We start from the raw sequence: 22,735 nt of genomic DNA, 5'->3' as shown, positions 1-22,735 counted from the left end.
CCAGGGGCCCATGATTTGAACAAACTTGAATCTGAATTATGTCAGGAAGCTTTCATGTAAATCTCAGCTTTTCTGGCTTAGTGGTTCTTGAGAAGAAGATTTTTAAAGTTTTTCCCTATATATTTGTATGTAAAACTTTGATCCCCCCTTGTGGCCCCATCCTACCACCAGGGGCCATGAATTGAACAAACTTGAATCTGCAATATGTCAGGAAGCTTTCAGGTAAATTTCAGCTCTTCTGGCCCAGTGGTTCTTGAGAAGAAGATTTTTAAATGACCCCACCCTATTTTTGCATTTTTGTGATTATCTCCCCTTTGAAAGCAACATGGCCCTTCATTTGAACAAACTTGAAAGCCCTTCACCCAAGGATGCTTTTGGCCATGTTTGGTTGAAATTGGCCCAGTGGTTCTGGAGAAGAAGTCGAAAATGTAAAAAGTTTAACAGACAGACGACAGACAAAAAGCAATCAGAAAAGCTCACTTGAACCTTCGGTTCAGGTGAGCTAAAAAGTCTGGAAAACTGATTTTTCATGCTATTTTACTAAATCCAAGGGCCATAACTAAGTGAAAAATCAACGGACCGAGACGAAGTTCGAACTTGATCTGTAACTTGTTATGGCAAAGCCACATGCCAAATATAAAAATAAATATCTGCAAGAACAGAGAAAAAAGTGCGGAAAACTGGACTGACGGACAGACGGACGGAGCACAAACCTAAGTCCCCTCGACTTTGTCGGTAGGGGACTAATAAAGATGCAGCGATAGCACCCAGAATCAACATAATTTTGAGTCTTGTCAGCAGCACTGGTGTGGTACCAGTCACTATACCAATATACGAATGTTGTAGAAGAGAATATCAAAGATCTAGAATTCTAGACTGTGAGTTAGACTGGTAACACCAATATTAAGGTCGTGCAATCAGTCTGGTTAGGTTGTAAGTAGTCGCACTACTGATCGTGAGGTTGTACGAGAGGTGGCACCTCCAATCGTCAAGGGCAAAATCCAATTGTACGACCAATTGAGTGACAATTTGACCCATGATTGGTGGTGCATACATGCACAACTGGTGTTACAATACAACCATGCAAGACCTGTTTGCGACTTTGAATCGCAGGTTCCAAGTTTTGAACGATCATTGACCTTGCTACAATTGATTTTGCTCTTGCAATCACCCATGACTTTGGCGATCAGTCATGCACTATTTCTACAATTTGCCCACGATTAAAAAAAAATCCAATCGCAGCTAGGTCGTAATCAGGTCGCTAGCTCGGAGTGACTGGGCCTTTAGCTGAATCATGACATGTTGCAAAGATGTATTGCACTGGTTGTGTTTAGTTTATACCATGTATTAGTACATATCCTCATCAACAGAAATCATAGTGAAACAAGTACATAAACAAACGATTCAATCTAGTTATTCATCAAATTCCAGGGAAAAATTCTGGTTTCATTTTTTAAACACACTGCAAACTCAACTAGTGGAAAGGGACAGTCTTATCTCCATCCATAAGTAATTCATTTTCCTTTTGCTGAAAAATCTGACAAAATAAAACATTAACAATAAGTAAACAATTTTATTGTTTTCATGTATAAGGGAGCATTAGAGAGGACCACTGATAAACAAACAAGCCTGTAATTTGCTGTTATATCATGATAATGACACACATTATTGTGAGAAAGCTACCAATATACATCGAGATTGTATTTCATAAAATTTATTTAAGTTACAGATAATCTTTACTCAACCAACGCAACAAAAGAAAAGATCTGATGACTCCCCCTTAGAATAAATAGAACATCACAAACATTAGGCATATTGCAAAGTATTTACATTTAGGCACACACAGCACTGCATAACCTCTGACCACGCTAAATCATCGGACTTGTACACACATTGTATATAATCAGACATAAGACTTTTACTACAGTACACATACACTAATCTGCAGTACACATATTGACCAGTAGTACACATACACTGACCAACAGTACACATATTGACCAGTAGTACATATATACTGACCTACAGTACACATATTGACCAGTAGTACTCATACACTGACCTGCAGTACACATATTGACCAGTAGTACACATAGACCGACCTACAGTACACATATTGACCAGTAGTACACATACACTGACCTACAGTACACATATTGACCAGTAGTACACATACACTGACCTACAGTACACATATTGACCAGTAGTACACATACACTGACCTACAGTACACATATTGACCAGTAGTACACATACACTGACCAGTAGCACTTATACACTGATGTGCACTACATATCTTTAGTACACATTAAGTTCACACAAACATCTCTGCAGTACAATAGACCTTTTCGTGCTTTAGCACTTCAAATAGCTCTGTGTGATCACGATGATTTATCATCTATGCAAAAGCCCAAACATCATTATAGTAAAATGTCTTTTTAAAGAGAACAATTTTTTAAAATTCACTTCATCACAAATAATTTTTCCTTTTGACCCTAAATCTGCAGCACAACTAGATAAGGTTGTTAGATGACAGAGCTACACAGAAGAGGTGAAGAAGGTCAAGGTCATGAGCACTAACAGCTAGTATACACTCCACAGATTCATTTCTCACAAAAATTTATGGAAATGAATACAAACTTTTATACAATTATTTCGTCTCGCGTTATTTCAACTGCTACTAATACACAATTTTAATTCGGCCACTCTTTCATTCACAATGCAAGTTCAGCAAAAATGCTTTATAAACATCAGCCTGCAATGTACTTGTATCTGTTCTTCCTTGTAAAAATAAGGTTGCGGACACGTGAAAGATGCAGTGCCTACTTCAAGCTTCATTGGCCCAGCTTTAGAAAACTTTAATATGGTAAAACTTTAAAATCAGCTTGAATATTTTGTAGATAATGATTCAACCTATTTTTCAAAAGAAGAGTAGACTGAGCATCACGTGTGATTATAAATATTCCAACAAGCGACTACAGCGTGCACATCATTCACCTACTTATCCAACGTTAAAGCCATTTTCCCCCCAATAAATCAATATTCACATTTCCAAAACTCAAAGAAAATCAAATCACTATAGACTCTGTCAAAACAGCAAATGCTATAACAATGTAGCTGACCACAATGAAAAATGAAATGTCATGTTTTTCATGTTGTTTCCATAAATACTGCAAAACAGAGATAAATTGTCTCCCTGAAACAGCAGATACAAACTAATGGACCGATGAAACACCATATACATTCACTTTGAAGGGGGGATTCTGGAATGCTGGGATCGCCTACCACATCCTCCTTAACATTCACCACACACGCATACACACTGTAAGGGGATTGCACCCCATGAGATCAATTATTCACGTAAGTGTAGGTCCGCGTTGGAGAGCGGTTATTGGACGAGGATGTAGTTTCTACTGGCACATTTAGAAAGTCCCAAATAAGAATGGTGTCATCATGAGAACTACTGACAATTTGGAACTCGTCAAACTGTAGGCGGAATACTCGACCAGAGTGCTCCTAAAATGCAAAGAGAGTATAATAATTAAACAAAATAAACAAGATACAGGTGGGTGTCGTCTATCTGGACGATTCAGCTTCTGTACGACATTTTTGGAAACAGATTTTTGTATGTTATTCATTTCATTTAATAGATTGAATTTAAATTCTTTAACTAAAAAATATTTTATTCACAAAGTGAAGTCAAATCTGATCATTTAGCCTTATTCATAGTACACTATTAATATGACCATCTTTAGATGGACATACGGTACAGCGATGTCTACATCTATCCATCTTTTTGTCCATTTGGGTTTCTCAGTTTCTATTTTCTTTTCACTCTTCATTTCACTGTGAAATGTCAAGCTGAAACTTGCTGTGTACCTTCTTTGTGGGTCATTCTAGATCATGTTGCAACTTTGATTCATTTCAACCTCTTTTGAAAGAGTTTTGTCCCTTTATTGAAATTTAATGTTCAATATATGGAGGTAAATAATTTGTGAGACCCTTCTTACATTTACAGAGTGTTTGTATGGGTATTGAAAATGTCCATGTGACAAGGATTTTGATTTTACTCAACTTGGAGGAAATATTACATAGTGGGTACATGGTTTGTCCAATTAACTAACAGTTTTTTAAGCTATTAAGGCCTTTGTAAACAACTTGAAGATGTGCATGTTGCAAGGATTTTGATTCCCAACAATTTTCTAATTTTCTTTGATGTTATTAAAAAAATACAGATTATAACTCTGTGGAGTTTTGTGAAATATTTTACACACAGAGTTCTTGTTTTGTCTATTTACCTCCTGTCACAGTGCTTATGCTAAGACTTTCTTCATACGATGCAAAATAAAGTAGGTCACAACTTGATGGCTGATACTACCTTAAGTAAAGGTCTACACCTCATGACTTAAGAAAAGCATCCTATATAAGCTTGTGATGGGTATATGATATACTGTTTTGTAATCTTGTTATCAATCCCTCAAGGTGCTCATGGATAAACTGTACGACAACAGATAGACACAGAGAAACACCGCACAATACCATAACACAAACCCTCTATAAGGATTGATTATGTGCATCAAATTTCATTTTCCTATCCTTATTGGTGCTGTTTCTAACATCCGTGCCTATAGAAATTTCCAATGTATACAAACACTGTACATTAATAGAAATGTAAAACTCCTCTAGTTTATGAATAGTGAGTAATAACCTACCACTAGTGTCCTTAAGCAGAGACTACCAGCAGGCGATCGGGGATCCAAAGCAGCTGCAAGGTCCCACACTTTAATTTTACTGTGGAGAGAAAACATAAGATGCTACTTATCCATTATTCAGTTGATATCTATTACATCTAGTAATACACACTGTAGATTTGAAGATTACAGCTTTACAGTAGTAGATTTTCAACTTGCGGATTTGAAGATTGCGAGCTTTACAAAATTAGATCTTGCACACTATCTGCTTACCCATCATAGGCTCCACTGACTATGCGTTTGTTATCAAATCTGATACACCGTACCAGTTCCTCATGCCCTTCAAGTGTACGAAGACATGCCCCACTTTCTATGTCCCACAACCTGCAAAATTGAATTTGACATCATTTTGAGCTGATATAATATGTCAAATGTATTTATCTGTACAGATTTATTATAGAGCTGTGCTATAATTCCTTTTCTTTGATTCGGAACACTGATCTGGAATTCTGGATTTCGATTCAGTTCAAAATCTGTATCCCGTGAAAACCACATTATGGCATTGATGAGAAGGTCTGAGAATATTTTTCTAATAAAGATGGAAAAGAAGATAAATTGATCCCAATTTGTATGTTATGTGCCACACCATATAAGTATTTAACAAGGTCCACCTCAGCACATTTGAAGAGAAAGCACAATATCAATGTAAATGAATTGGACTGTAGAAGCCAGAATGAAGTTTTGAAGACGATGAATACAACATATGTATTGTAAAGGTGGGACGATCCATCAGTGCACTGATGCAGCATGATACTAATCTTGGCAATGTACAGATCAATACATATGTCTATTAAATGACGATACCCATCATAGCGTTTTCATCAAACAAAAGCCTTTGTCTCCCAGCTTGCAAGGTGGTTTGAAACAGTCAGGTTTCTTTTCTCCTCGTAGTTCTTCACAACAGATTCCCCACGTTTATGTTTCAATGCCTTGCTAGGTTTAGCATCTGTTTAAGATTTTGTGGGCCACATGGCCGCCATTTTCTTCGGTAAAATGGACTTCGATCCCGATATTTTATCAGCCATCAGGACCAACAATTAGGTAACTTGTGTCAGACATTTACTACTTTTATCAGATAATCCGACATTACCGACACTTTTCAAAAACTCTGAATTACCTCCCAAAATTCCAAAGAAGACTAAATATACACAACATACACTTCAAAATTACTTAACTAGAAAGCCCCCACAATGTGAAAACCAGTACTATGCTGGCAATGTGTAGCTTTACCTGATCGTATTGTCTGAGCTGCCACTGACCACAAGACAATCTCGGTACTGAAGACATGCGATGCCACGCTTGTGTCCATTTAATGTGCGTACAAATTCACAAGTCGACGTACTCCAGACCTAGAAAATAATCAATTAATAAGATTCACATACGAGCTGTGTATTTTGACATTCCAAATAACTTGCATTAAAAAAAAGATAAATTTCTTTGCAGGGAATCTATAAAATTCATAAATAAAACAACACAAAACTCAGAGGTTAAAAGTTGTCTGACCTTGATTGTCCTGTCCCCTGATGCTGAAACAATGTATTTCTCATCAAAGTCCACAACATTTACAGCAGCACGATGTCCAACCAACACGCGCCGTAAATTGATCTCAGTTGGAGACTGCATATCCCACACTGCAATACTTCGATCCTGGAAACATTTGAGAATGCAAGTTACAAAATAAAGTTTTTTCAAATACAGTACTACCTAATGACTATCTGTGAAAATGACTATCTGTGAAAAATAATCTTTACAATAAATATCTTTCTAAAATAACAAGATTGCTACACGAAGCCATGTCCCCCACCGCCGCGAAAAAAGTTGAAGCACAAAAGTCCCATAACTCCTGTAAAATTTGTCGAATCAAAATGGCAGCGCAATATGATCAACTATATATGGTGACTAACAATCCTACAAAATTTGAATGAAATCCGGAGAGCAGTTTCAGAGGAGTTGTTCCTATAGCTATGTACAAATTCAACAAAGTCCAATAACTCATATAAAATTTGTCAAATCAAAATGTTAGCACAATATGATCAACTACACATGGTGACTAACAATCCCACAAAATATGAACAAAATCCATTGAGCGGTTTCGGAGGAGTTGCGTCCACAAAGTCTTCCTATAGTGTAGCATGTACAAATTCAACAAAGTCCCATAACTCCTGTCAAAATTGTTGAATCGAAATTCCGGCATAATATGATCAACTACACATGGTGACTAACGATCCTACAAATTATGAACAAAATCTGTTAAGTGGTTTCGGAGGAGTTGCATCCACAAAGTGTTCCTATAGTGTAGCATGTACAAATTCAACAAAGTCCCATAACTCCTGTCAAAATTGTTGAATCGAAATTCCGGCATAATATGATCAACTACACATGGTGACTAACGATCCTACAAATTATCAACAAAATCCATTGAGCGGTTTTGGAGGAGTTGTGTCCACAAAGTGTTCCTATAGTGTAGCATGTACAAATTCAACAAAGTCCCATAACTCCTGTCAAAATTGTCGAATCAAAATGGCAGCGAAATATGATCAACTACACATGGTGACTAACAATCCTACTTAATATGAACAAAATCCAATGAGCAGTTTAGGAGGAGTTGCGTCCACAAAAAGTTTCTATAGTGTAGCATGTACAAATTCAACAAAGTCCCATAACTCCTGTCAAAATTGTCGAATCAAAATGGCAGCGAAATATGATCAACTACACATGGTGACTAACAATCCTACTTAATATGAACAAAATCTGTTGAGCGATTTCTTAGGAGTTGCGTCCACAAAGTGAAGTGGGACGGACGGACAGACACTGGTATTTCTATGTCCCCTTCCGCGTTGCGGTGGGGGACAAAAACATAATGAAGTGCCATTACGAATGCAGGAGAGAAAAATATATATAGTTTCATACAAAAATTCATGAGCATTTAAAAATGTCTTCATTTTCTGTAAATTTTTAACATATGTTTTCATAATGCTTGCTATCAAATCATAGCATACATTGAAAGGATGAGCCTGTTAAATGAGTTAAAATAGCCCCCCCCCCCCCCCAAAAAAAAAAAAAACAAACAGTAAAATCCTTAATTTCCACACATTTTGTTCAAATACATTGTTCAATGCTTGTAGTTTCACACCTTGGTTACTTTATTCAAAGAAGAATCTTCAACTGTTATGGACTAGCTAGCTGTCTTTTATCTGATTTCACATACTAATGTACACCTATAGTACATATATTTGATGTCTGACCAATTCAAAGTTTAGCTGTAAAAACTAACATACTTTTGAACAAGTGACCATAATGCCATCACAGAATCTCAAGTGTAGAACAGCTTCACAGTGGTGGATCAAGGTATTCAACATCTCACCCGTGTGTACATCCCAGACTCTAAAAACATTGCATTTAGTTAATTTGATGGTGGTAAAAGTGAATAATTTAAATAGCAATCTTCAACAGAATAACTACTAAGAGGTTTTGATTTATTTGAATTTGAAATTTTAAGGCCTGAACATGACTAAATACTCGGTAAATGATTACTACCTGACGGTGGAGTCACTGGACCCTGATATAATGATGTTATCATCGTATTGTAGACATAGAACTGAACCTGTGTGCCCTGTTAATACTTGAACACACTCTAACGTGTTGCGGTCCCACATCTATAAATAAACAAAACAATCAAAATCGTCCCTAGAAAATTAATCTTTTTGAATTTGTAAGCAATCAGTTTCCTGTTGGACAGTGCAATTGAATAAAAGAAAGTTATCACATTCATAGGAATGAAGTTGGGGGTAATTTAAGCTAAATCTGTCATTGATGGATTCTATCATCGATTAAAAAAACTGTAATACGTTAAGGATACAATTTTCATTTATCAGAATATTAAGGTGATTATTAGTTTCCAAAATTCAAAACTCCTCTACCATTGATTCAAAATGCTACAATATAAATAATATGAATAACTCCTTTTTCCTGAATAAATTTTTTCACTTTCTGCTTACAAAATCTTTTCATTTTCAAGTTCATTCAAAATGGCTGACAAACAATGCAGTGACTTGTTGACCTTGAGCAAATGACAAAGTAAATAATCTGATGGTTTTGACAATAATAATGTGTAACCTATGTTCATGTTGTTCTAGTAAAAAAAAACTAGGTGAAAACTTGTGATGTTCATCCTTTAGTCTCATATTCTAATAGAGAAATTCAATTGATTTTTTAAATATCGATACTTCTTACCATTTGATGGATCAATAAAATTTTTTATAATAAATGGCAGCACTAGTATGTTGTGTTTACCATTTTGGACTTCCAGACTTTGATTGTATTGTCTCTCAGTCCGCTGATAATCCTCGTCTCATCGTACTGAAGACAGTACACACCCTTACTGGTCTCACTTCTACAGTGAATTCGCTGGAGGGTGTGGCGCCCGGTCCTCCAGTTTGTTTCAATCCTCTATAATTTTACACATGTAATCATAAACACATGCAAAGTCTAATACTTATAACAATGTTATCAGCTGTGATACGTACACAAGTCCAATACTTATAACAATGTTATCAGCTGTGATATGTAGACAAGTCCAATACTTATAACAATGTTATCAGCTGTGATACGTACACAAGTCTAATACTTATAACAATGTTATCAGCTGTGATACGTACACAAGTCTAATACTTATAACAATGTTATCAGCTGTGATACGTACACAAGTCCAATACTTATAACAATGTTATCAGCTGTGATACATACACAAGTCCAATGTTATCAATGTTATCAGCTGTGATACGTAGACGAGAACCATAAAATGATACAAACTTTGAAAAAACACTCTCTTGTGTGTTGTATAAAATACTGTATATCTGACTCTCTTTATTCCCAAGAATCTTATTTTCAGACACATAAATTAGCAAGAATGTCTTTAAAATTAAATGAAAATGAAATTTAGGTTCTCATGCATAATCCTGTGTACATGTAAGGTGATACCCTAATAGAGCATTTTCTGACAAGGTAAAAACAAAAATAATGTCTTCTATAATATCAAAGTATTTCACAAGACATTCTTCAATGCTACCTTTACTTCATGCTTGCATCCCTACCTCGATATCTTCTATAATTTGTGGATATAAATTTCTGTAAAACTTGTGGTCTGTGGGTGTGTCCCCTCCTTTACCCTTGAACAAATACACTCCCCTGTAATATTAAAATATCAATTCTAAATATATATTCCCTTGAATGACAAAAAAATATTCTTAATACTATATCTACATTAAATTCTTAAACATTACACTTCAAACAACCACAAATTTAGTATTAACCATTACTCAGTAGAAACTAAGTCAGTTAACTGTTGCCCAATCAGAAAATCATTTTAAAAGAATAAAATGCTTCCTTTAAGTGTTGGTTTTTTTTAACATATGAGTACATCTTGGATTAGAGTAACTCCATAGTTAAGTATAGGACTATAATATACATAAGAATTATTTTAAGTCTAAACTGGTACCCACCATCCCCGTCTCTCAGCCAGGCCCCGCCACAAGGTGTCTGTTCGTACCATTCTTTCTATGAGTTTCTTCCATAGCATGCCCTCTGAGATCACACGATACCATTCCTTGCACACACCCTCAGCTGCACACAATGACTTGGCATCCAAGTAGGAGAGAATGTTTTCTGCTATATGGTCAAGACCTTTTGCTAATTTGGAAATGAAGTAAGAGTTAATACATATGTGTTATGTTGAACACACCTCATGCCTTCTGGCAAATAGTTACTCATTCTTCATCAAATTAATAATACCATGCAATCCTGTTGTTATATTTCTTATTTTGTTACCGACGTAAATGTAATAAACGTTGGAGAAATCCAACTTAAGCATGTAGAAAACGTATATTCTCCGTAGTTAATAAGGGGAATGCATGAATATTTCTTTCTTCTGTTTCCCTATTCTAAAGATTGACACTTGATATTTTTTTATACAGCATCAGCAAAACTAAGAGTCTTTCAAATGATAAAGACAACAGTATCTATAATGATTTTGGCCCCCAACCTGGAACCAAAACCTCTACCTCCGAGATCATAAAATTTTGAATCTTAATTTTGATAAAGGGCTACCTGCCATTACTAAATATTCATTTAGTTTCAATTTAGTATCAATAGCATTAACAAAAATGTCATTAAAATGCTTGACACAAAACACTATATACCAAATTTGATCCTGCCCTGGAGTCAGAACCTCTACCTCGGGGATCAAGAAATTTATCATTTTGGTAGAGGCCTTCCTGCTCTACATTACTATACATTTAGTTTTCCTTACAGATGTAAGGTTGTAGAGAAGTAGATTTCTAAAAAAAAAAATTGGTCAGTAAAACTACCATGTAGACAAATTTTGAAGCAATGACAGGATTTGTTTTTAAATATGTAGTGATTACAGTGTTGAGCCTTGTAATTTTACAACACAGAATATTCTTTATATCCTGCTACTGCTTCAGAGTGTGTTTACATAAGTCATCAGTCCTATATCCCAAGGTGATTTAACAAATTCACACTGCAATTCTCCTAAATCTAGCCAAGTCATTACATATACACATGTAAGTGAATTGCAGGCACTAGTACAATGAGAGAATTATACATATAACAGATTACACAATCAATTCAAGTACTGTAAATAAAGAGTACAGCACTGATCATCAATACACACCTGGGAGAGCGGAAATGAAATCTCTTTGTAACATCGGTTTCAAGAAACTGTTAATTTGTCCATGTTGAAAATGACACATGCGTGATAACAAATGTTCCACAAAAGTAATTTGGTCATATTCAGTCCAATTGTCGAAATATTTGGTACAACTGTCTCTATCCTTTAAGTACTGCTCTGAATTCTTCTGAGGAGCTGGCTGTAAAGACTTGATTTGGGCATCGGTATCCTGTCAAAAAATTTATATAAATGAACCTTTACACTGCCAAATCTAACACAATTATCTTACTTAGTGTGGATATATACAGTTACTTATATACAGTTCATTAGTGACCCACTATGAAACCATAGAATGTTGGTAAAATTTAAAAGAGTTTGAGGCTGAAGACTAAATACCAAAGTATGGAGTTTACTGACCCTCTGTATATCCATAGTAAGTCAACAACAAATCATATAATAAATCTGAAAAGCTGAGTACTTTTTCATCAATTAAAATACTTTCCTCCTTCAATATTGTGCCACACCATCTGTCTGAAAGACATTTTCATTTCACAATATCAACAAATACAATCATCATGGTGTTTCCAACACATCATCATCCCAAACCAGTGAAACCACACCTATTGTCTCCATTCACATTACATCATAGTGGTTTGAGATAGGACAGGTACTACCGTATTCCGCAAGTGTGGCTAGCGACAATGCCAATGTATATTAGTCTAAACAGGGAGGTAACTCAAATAAAATAATATCAGAGCTATAATTGACATTGCAAAAATAGATAAGCAGCAGGCATGTAACTTCCTACAAAATTTAGTCTTGTAAGGGGTCACCATATATATTTTGATTCTGCCAGAGGTATGATACATATGTCGATAAATGTGTCAGCCCAACTTTGCTAATATTTTTCCCCAAGTACTCACTCTAGTTTTCTCCCTCACCATGACCCTCGACCAATCACCCCAATATCTGTGCAAATCCAGATTAAAGAACTCATTGGAAATATAGGCCTTTCGTGGGATGGCTTGGCACTAACTATCTCAGTCAGCTAAAAATATTCTTTTAACTATAATTCATCTAGTCAGTCTCCTGCTTCATTGTAAATCTTTGAATTCAAATTATCAAAGGATCCAGTTGAGCTAATATAATTTTTCTATAGGCTCTGGAGACGATGGCCTATTAAATAATTGGCAAGTATCTTTAACATAAAATTTCACAATGCTATTATGTGTCATTAAAATAGTTTACAGATCATACAGATAGCTTATCAGTGTGTCAGCAGCTCTGTCACTGTATCATAAGGATATCACTCCTCAATCCAATGTTAGATTGTTAATCCTGACACGATGGAATTAATTGTTATCATGACAACTGTGTGAAAATTACTTACAATGCATCAATATCTAAGAAACAAATATTCATGGTAACTTTCAAATGAAAAATCATAATAATTTATAGCTGCATATCATAATCAAATTTAATTATAATAAAATTTCCCTTTACCTAATATCAAGTAATTTTTTTTAAAATTGACAATTAATACAACCTGCACTAAAAGAAATAAAGTAAAAGTGGTAACATGTCTGGATAATTGGTTTTACATTCTCCAACAAGTCACTTAATGATTTTTCAATGAAAAAAACCCAACAACAAATGGAAAAAAGAAAGAAAGAAAAACTACTTTCCCAACACACTTGAACTATAGTTAAAGTAATCTCTCTACATGAACCAAAAAAAATTCCTATCAGTGAAATAAAATGTCTGCTGCACCCAACTTTCCCTTAAGTTTCACCTCAATGTAAGATACTAATCTGTCTGACGCAGTAGTTGTTAAACTGTCCGAGATATACATACAAACAAATACCTATCCAATAACATCTTCTACATACTGATGTAAATTCAAAATACTGTTATCAAATACATGTATCACTTTATTATTTAATGTAGGTCATACATGGATACTCTCGTAGCCCAAAAACTTTCAAAAATGGTATCTCTTGGGGATGGAAAGAATCATTGAAGCAATATTAGCGGTATCTATTAAAATACCTTTGATGCAAAAACAAACAACAATCCTTTCTTTTCACCTGAATTTGTGAAACGCATCATCCTTGTTAGCGAGATGAACCAATACTGTTACACCAAGTAAACAATTGTTACCACCTTCCAATAAGAAAATTGACAAACATAAAAAGAAAAAAAAAAAGAAGAAGATATAATTCAAGAAAATACAGACAGAATCTACAAAATAACAAAAACAAGAGAGGTTTGTAAAACATACATGGTCACCTTCCCCCAAATCACAGTACTACAAACTATAGATACACCTGCGTGGTGAAAGCATGAAGTCTGCCAGATAAAGTTTTCACCATTTATCCATTACATAAGATGTAAGAGACACATAAAACCTGTCTGGTCTGGTAGTGACCTTGGACAATCAGACACTGACTTGCTGAGCATTTAAGGAATCGTGCACATTTTAAAATGTGTATAAGCACCTCAAAGTACGAAGACTGTGAGGTAAATCTTTCTCCAGTTATCTGTTGCACAAAATCCATTACACACAGTCTGACCTGGTTGTGACCTTGACCTTGGATATACTGACCTACCAAGTGAATAAAAGAGATCATCAGCACATTAATGTATATCAGCCTATGAAGTCTGAAGCGTGTAAGGAAGATCACTCTCTAACTATCTGCTGTACAAGGAGTGGGAGACCAAACATACCAAATAACATCGCGTGCAAAGCAATATGCCCCTCCTCCTTTGAAGGGGAGACATAATGACCTGAATATTCCAAGATGTGTTGAGGGTGTCATTCCTTGTGATTATTGTACACTACCAGCTGTGTTTTCGTTTTCTTTTTTTCATGAAGGGCCTGGGCCTTTACAATTGAAAAAAAATTGACATTTTTATCAAATTGGGAAAAATCAATAACCTTGTAATAAACCTTGATATGTAAATTACAATATGTAGGTAATTTTAACATCATTTTACTCAATTTGATTAATTTGCTATGAAAATAACACTGTCACACTTAGAACTACATTTGTTACTTTCTCTTTTTTGACACTTTCAGTTTATTTTCTCTTAATTTTCATATGATAGGTCTTGATTCAATGCCCATTAAAGTATGTTGTACATGAAAAATTCAATCTAAAACAACAATACAACTGAGGGGGCTTCAATTGGGAAAGTTCTGTAGTTTTAAAGAGAAGGGGTCTGTATTTGGACTTCAATTGGGTGTAGAAAAATCACTGACCAGGGCTAGAAATAATCATTTTTGTTTATAATTCATTTGGGCTATCAAATGATTGAATAATAATAAAAGACTTTCATACATAATTCTTGATTTCAAACACATATATTGTTCAACTATCATATCAACCATTAACTACTAGTAAATATTAGTAAGAAAACAAGAGGTACTGTGAGCAATGCTCACTAAGAATACCCCCCGCTTACCCCGATCTCCCAAAGGGTGTTGGTAATTATAGGTATAAACTACCTCTTTTCTGAGTGTTGCTACTTCGATGTCCAGTGCGCATGACCTTTGACCTTTTGACCCCAAAATCTATAGGGAACATCTTCATCCCATGGGTAGTCCATATGTATGATATGGTGACTGTAGGTGGAAAGGATAACGCTTTAGAGCCCGGAAACCATATTGCTACTTCAATGTCCAGTGCGCGTGACCTTTGACCTTTTGACCCCAAAATCGATAGGGAACATCTTCATCCCATGGATAGTCCATATGTTTGATATGGTGACTGTAGGTGGAAAGGATAACGCTTTAGAGCCCAGAAACAATATTGCTACTTCAATGTCCAGTGCGCTTGACCTTTGACCTTTTGACCCCAAAATCGATAGGGAACATCTTCATCCTATGGGTAGTCCATATGTATGATATGGTGACTGTAGGTGGAAAGGATAACACTTTAGAGCCCGGAAACCATATTGCTACTTCGATGTCCAGTGTGCTTGACCTTTGACCTTTTGAACCCAAAATCGATAGGGAACATCTTCATCCCATGGGTAGTCCATATATATGATATGGTGACGGTAGGTGGAAAGGATAATGCTTTAGAGCCCGGAAACCATTGCGTCTACAGACGGACGGACGGACAACCTGATTCCAGTATACCCCCCCACAACTTGTTGCGGGGGGTATAATAAAAGATCTTAATATACTTTAAAAATAAATTTTTTAATAACTTTTTTCTTCTTTCGACTTATTTTGAGAATTAGTTGGGAGGAGGAGGGGGAAGGGGGTCTTGTCTTTCATAAAAACTTACACAATAGTTGGTGTTGTCTTAATTTTTGTCATTTGTGAAAGTGTAGCATTACAGGATTAGGAAAGTATGACAACTCATTGTAATAAACATGCAGTTGAAGAAAATTTGCTCTAACTTATGGATACCCCGCTTAAGACTTGTAACTTATTTTTAGAAACATTTGTGAATTTATTTACATTGTGTTACTTCATAGTACAACTGAACTACAGTGAAATTAAGAAATTATTTTGCATCAAATAAAATTCCTGGATGCAAACACATCTAGTGTTGAGGAAGTCTTCAAATGAACTTGCCCCCAAGGGCACATGCTCTTTACAAACCAAACAGCCCAAATTCATAATTTACTGGCCCCTGACCATTGGGTCATCAATTATTTCAAGATCTGACTACACTTGCTTTAATTCTATAACAATAACATACATATAGGTGTTGGAAATAACCAAACTGCTGTGCCAAGTAGAGCAGAAAATTCTGGAATTTTACATTTACTTCGACTGATGTGAAACTATCTGACAGAACATGCATGTCTTGATTTAGCTCAAAGTTCACATCAAAGTCAATATTCACCTATTTTTAACAAGAATTTGCTATACCAATATATCATTAAGTATGAATCTTATTCATTCAATATAAAAGGTTAAATTTAGCATGTTTAGTTGCAGTGGACTGAATTTTATCTAAATGAAAAGACATGTGCCTTCAACATACTCAACACATTCTTTTCAAACTGTGTCTTTAAACATGTTAAAAAAACCCAGACAATGTTGTTTTAAAGGATGATTTTGGGTCATTATAAGCAATTCTTTTGTTTACAAAGTTGCTACATTTTGAATATACATGTATAACAATTGAGCCCAGTTGTTCAATGACAATTACATCCCACAAAAAGGATTCTCATCATACATACAAAACATGCCTCAACAGATTCTTAGAGGCAAGATCAAAAGATCGATGTCGGATAAAAACCTGTTCAAATAGTTAGGGGGAGGGGGGTGGTAAAATCTCCTCTAAGTTTCTGTCATCAGACATCGATTACATTTTAGTGGAAAAAGAAAAAAGTTCTGGGTGAAAACTATGGGAATTTAGTTTTTTGTCAAACATTGAACTTTTGATCTCGCCCCTTAGTCAAACAAGTCCAACAAGTTGAAAGCTATATTGATATGCAATCTTTTGAAGATGAAAAATCTAAAATTTATCATATCTACTGAAAATAGTTTTATTCAAAGAGTTAAAACATCAAGGCTTGATTGAAGCTAACTTTTTATGTCACCAGTTCAGCCGGACTGATGGGGTATAATTTCAACCAGTCTGCAGAAAAAAATTACCAGTCTAACAGAGTTTTACAGAAATAATTAAACATATTTTGTTAATGTTATTAAAATGAAATTTAATTCAATAAGCCTCAGACAATATTGTAACACTTATAAGTAGGATTTACATTTACGAATCAGATTCGTCTGATATCCAGAGATCGAAGAAATTTCATAAGTATATTTTCCAAAATGATGCTTTAGAAAATTAACCAGTCCCATCGGACTGACTAAAACAAATGTCAGTCAGTCTGCCAGACTTTTAACCAGTCACAGACTGACGGGCATATGTTAATTTCGAGTCCTGAACATCAGTGGGATTCGGCACCATAATTTAAACATTTGCAGCCTTCAATTTTCACCCACTGAGCCAACCATTTTGTCACAAAATAAAAGGCACTTCTAAGTCAACCAAATCTACAATAGAATTTTATATAAATACTTAAACAGACTTTAATCAACTACATATCACTTCAATATGGTGATTTACCCTATGAAGCTAACTTTTTTTTTATCAATTAAGATATCGAATCACCCACATCTGTCAGACTCTTTCTTCTCTTAGAGTTACTCTTCTTGACAAAGAGTGAAACAGATACTGCTATATAAATTAAACATTGAAATCAGTTACATATTCACTAATCAGCTTGGCAAAGAAGCATTCTGATGACAACTACAATTAATTTCTTAAGTATGATGGGGACTACCCATAATGCTTCCGGAAAAATGTCACCGTAACTGCGGTATACTTTATCGACAACCCTGTAGGTAAAACATATAAATAGTTTGTAAAGCACCACATATGTTTTTAAATTCCAGACAAGTTTTCTCATACCTTCGTACGTTTGTCATTGATCAATTTGAAAGAAGAAAAAAAACCATTGCAGCTATTAAATATGACATCACAATGCACTGTTTACATCGACCGCGTTATATTTCCCGTGTTAATGAATAGGCAGATTACATGCATAAAGTCAGGTTGCAAGATATTATGTGTCTTCGCTCATCTCAACGGTCACACCATAAATATATTAGCATTAGTCTATTTTCTTTTGTCTTTAACAAATTTCAGTAGAGAGCACCATGATTATGATCAATAAAATGTTTGAAATTTATGAGTGAGAAACAAGTGCATGTTTAATCAAGATCAAGAAAACCTAAAAAAAAAAAAAAAAAAATAGTTTAGGAATTTCTAATCAGGATTCAAAAATCAAAGAAAAAAAGTGTTAGGGTTGGTGAAAATTCTTATGGTTGGTCAGAAAAGTAAAAACCAACATATTGATTATCCATATAATGTTTTAGTTTTTTGTTGCTTTTTTTTTTTTTTTTTTTTTTGCCTGATGCTTATTGCTACCTGTAAATTTATAAAATAACAAGTTTCATGAGTAGTTATCAGCTAAGGTGCACATTTAATCAAATTCAACATGTAAATAACACAAAAGCTTCCAACACCCAGCAGTTATGCAATTGTTAGGGAATTGAAATTCTAATAAAAATTTGTTTCATTCAATTTTATTGACAGCACACTTTAAAACTTTGTATAAAATCATGATACTTATGCATAACAGTTTCAGGTCCACAAAGAAACTTTATCTTAAATTTGTTGTGTTTGTCAATTTGTCATGTTTTATATAAGACTGAATCAATGTTTTTGTATTCCTGTCTGTCAAAATACACCATGTACATGTTGCCATATTCTGACATTCATTTATTTTTCTCAACCAAAAGTTGAAATGCATCTTTGCATTTTTGTTTTGTTCAAATTATATTTTGAACTTCTAATCAAAATGGGACAAAATGGCTTTCATTTTCTCAATGTTAACAGCCCTGGCCTTGTAGCAAGTACCAAGTAAAATTCAATGATGAAGCTTTTTTGTTTGGTTGTTAATATATCTCAAACAACTAGATGATTAAAATCAAGCTACATGTTTTATGATTAGATTGATAGCTTTGTAAAGCTAATGCTATACAGTTCAATAAGTCAATGTGCCAGATCATGTTCTGAAAAATTTCAAATCAAACGATGAAGCACTGGTGAGGAAAGGTTTACAGATTGTTCTGGCCCAATCTTCCAGTTCATGACACATTTTATCATTACTCCAATCGCATCAACGCATGCCATTCCATCTTTTCACAAATGTGTAGACACTAATCAATTACTCCATAAATAAATTTCACTTTCCTTTTGAGAAATACTCATGTACACAATAATTTAACATCAGTTACATGAACTTGATTGTTCTTTGTACAAGACTCTACTTGTAACAAAGATGTTATGTATCTGAGCAACTCTCTGATATATAAAATCGCCTGGATTGTTATCAGGAAAGTTTTAAATACAGAGCTGTACTGAAAATCTTCATAATCTGACATGTAAAGACCCAAATATTCCACCAATATTAATTTCTTCAATGATATTGAGGTGTTGTCAAACAACAAAGATGGCGACATGACATTTTTCATTGGCATCAAACTACGTTTCCAGCCCAACCTACCAGTTTTCGATCAGATCTATCGTCAGTGGAACTACATGTTTCCATTTTGGTTTCCATAGAGGTCATTCTTCTTCCCCGATGACCGAGTGAAGCTGAATCAGATACCTTTCATTCGCTCGCACATTCACTCTTTAGTGACGTCATCCAGAAACAGGAAGTCCTAGTTTTTCATAGGAAATATTATATTTTTTATCTTGTCCAGTATTTTTGTGGTATGAATAGCAAATTTTCTATGATGATATATGAAATTTTTTGTGTATATACAAAATATCTTTAAAATTCTTTACTATTCTATGAAAATAAAATCGAATTGCGGGACTGAGAACCAGACAAAGGAAGACAGGAGAGGCGGATCTATAAGCATTTAAAAATTCAATTCAATTTATTGACTCACTACACATGTTGGCACAAAGTTTATTTCTTAGCTTATTTATTTGTCCCTGCCAATATCCCTGTATGCCGATTAAGTATTGGATTTTTAATATCAATTACCATTTTCACCATCATCGCTTTTTAAAAGTCTTTTGTAGTATTTAACATTAAACATAGAGAAGAGAGCTTTAAAGCAGACGGGGAATGTTCCTAGTTTATAAATAAGGTAGTTCCATCCTCATGTGACTTATCAATATTAATGGTTAAATTGATTGATCGATCAGTTGATGTGGTTTTACGCCGTTTTGGCAATATTTCAGCCATTTTACGTCCGTTGAAAGTGGGGAAAACTGTATTAATTTCCACTCAGTATAGTTTAATTAATCTAGGTTAATTGATAAACAAAGAAAATGTATTTGTTGACACCTTTTTTTTTAAAGATGTTAGACCAACAAAAACAGAAGTATAAGTCAACATCAGAAAATAACACATTTTAATAAAACAGAATAAGAATAGATAAAAATTTGCTAAAATGAGATATTCATTATGTCAACAGTTAGAGAAACTGCTTATTCATAGATATGTATAAATCAATTGTGGATATTAGGGAAACCATTGTATGATAGACATACAGTAGAGGAAATAACAACATAGGAGTTATTGCCCTTGATAACATTTTATCTATCATAAAATATTTGATTATCTATGGGAAATATAAACTTTAGTGTACCAGAATTTTTTTTATTCTCTCCAGTGAATAAAATTCCTCTATATTTCTATCATGCGCAAAGTTTAATTTAAATAAAGATTTTTTGCAAAAACCTATGACATCACACAAGGATTGATCTACTTAATTAATGGCTAATTTTGAAGAGTTCTTCTGTACATCCAGAATGTCTTAAATATCATATTAAATGCTGTATTTTTTTTTTCAAAGGGTTGTTGGTCACAATTGTTAATGTTAACATTGAAGTCTGAATTCCAAATTTCAGAACCATAAAATGATAGGTTCAATAAGAGCGGAATAAAGTTTTAAAAGAGTTTTTACAGATGATTTATCATAAAATCTAGTAGAAAATGCTTTTTTGCATAAAAAGCTTTCCAAGCACGGTCATCTAGGCTGTTCAGCTGCATATTTAAGCTTACCATTACAAATAAAAGATAATTCCCAGATATCTATATTTATATGTGAGATGAATATTTGAGTGATTATCATAAAAACAATGTTGAGTTGTGTCAATCGTCTTATTTGAGCAAGTCATTGCATTAGTTTTGTGAAGGTTAACAGCTAGTTTTCCTTCATGCAATGTTCTGAAAGACAGTCTATCGAAGTTTGAAGGTCTTCCAGTGGCGGATTTAAGGGCTGCCCCCCCCCCCCCCCCCCCCCCAATTTTCAAATTTAAGGTAAATCGTGGTATCTTGTTTAGAAAAATGTACTAAACGATAAAAGAAGCAATAATTTCTTCCACTCCTGGTGAAAAGTGGGGCCCCCGTAACCGCAATTCCTGGATCCGATCCTGCCTTCTTTTGTTGATGAAAGGAAATTAAGTCTCCCTTAATAAAAACAGTTTGTCCCCATCCGTTTAAAATCGTATGCTTCCGATGTTCCTGGTCTGGGGATAAGAGAGAAACGCCACATACGAAAAAGAATACAATTTTATTTTAAATATCTGTCAAGGCTAAAGGCGAGTAAATATGGTGATCAGGAGAGAATAAGAATATATATTTCTAAGATATTTTCAAATCAGAGACATGTCTGTTCAAATCAATAAGCAGTGACCCCAACCATTTTAAATTGTAGGATACCGAGTAACCGTGTCTATCGCGTTAACTTATGATGTTGAATTCTGAAATGCTTTCTGTTCGCTTACAATGTTTTTAAAACACGAACACCGCTTCACAATTCAAGTCGGTAGTCAACTTTTTAGAAAAGTCAAGTAAAATGATGTTTGTATCAGATGAAACTTACATTTAATTGAATGTTATTTTTGTAGAATTGAATCCATTGTCCATTCTTGTCGGACGATCTATCTTAATGTCCTCCGTGGTCAGTTTGTCCTAGTGGAGATCGTATCGGAGGTCCCTTTTGTCATCGTGGACCCTGATCACAGAGTCAGGACCCCCTTCTCTCACTTAAGCGGCCCGCGGAATGTCATTAACAAACATCCTCTCTAATTTGTTGTCGTTAACAAAGTAACACCAATTGTTTACAGAAGATGGTGAGATATGGAGAAAGTTACATGAAAGTCGAATGTTCCGGAATCGTATACCTTTATGAGTAAAGTCACACCTTACCCGTTCATTTGGTGTATTGTTATTTATTTTTATTTTTTGGTAAATGGGAATAGTTTTGTGAAAATGTTATCTCAAGTATGAAATGTTTGCCCACATCTGTTCATTTTTTTTTTTTCAAACCTGAAACAACGTTTAAGTGTTCATTCCAAACTCCAGAGCCCAAGGACGTGTATTTTATGTATATATTCAGATATACGTCTTGCGCAGCCTAACACAAAATCTGTTACTCACTGAGCAAATTATACAATATACGACGCGACGTGGTTTCTTTCCGAGCACAACGGTTCCCTCCCACATTAGTACCGGTGTCGGGAAACCGGAGAATGTGAACTCCTCCCTCATCAGTATCCGAACCGACAAAACTCGTTTCTTGAACGTCGTAAAATAAAAGAAAAGGTTTAAACTATTTGTTAACGAAGTAGATTTACGTTCAACTTTAATCCATTTGAAACACAGGCAATTGCATCGCTTGCGGGTCGAATTTACTATATAAAGAGTACTCTTTATTTAGTAAATTCGACCCCCAAGC

At 34.7% G+C, this 22,735-nt stretch overlaps 1 protein-coding gene across 1 annotated transcript; it reads right to left on the bottom strand.

Moving 5' to 3' along the window:
• Window positions 1-1,559: 1,559 nt before the first annotated feature.
• Window positions 1,560-22,101, bottom strand: LOC130050193 (F-box/WD repeat-containing protein 1A-like). Its single transcript, XM_056149421.1, has 13 exons — window positions 21,881-22,101; window positions 19,540-19,699; window positions 11,443-11,668; window positions 10,253-10,439; window positions 9,845-9,938; window positions 9,045-9,200; window positions 8,289-8,407; window positions 8,030-8,135; window positions 6,255-6,398; window positions 5,982-6,100; window positions 4,965-5,075; window positions 4,713-4,791; window positions 1,560-3,516 (listed from the first exon to the last, which is right to left on the bottom strand). The coding sequence occupies exons 2-13, from the start codon at window positions 19,603-19,605 to the stop codon at window positions 3,349-3,351; spliced, it is 1,575 nt and encodes a 524-aa protein (XP_056005396.1). The 5' UTR covers window positions 19,606-19,699; window positions 21,881-22,101; the 3' UTR covers window positions 1,560-3,348.
• Window positions 22,102-22,735: the final 634 nt, after the last annotated feature.

This window comes from Ostrea edulis, chromosome 9 (assembly GCF_947568905.1).
Source record: "Ostrea edulis chromosome 9, xbOstEdul1.1, whole genome shotgun sequence".
NCBI lineage: Eukaryota > Metazoa > Mollusca > Bivalvia > Ostreida > Ostreidae > Ostrea > Ostrea edulis.
This window is presented reverse-complemented; position numbering and strand designations above follow the sequence as displayed.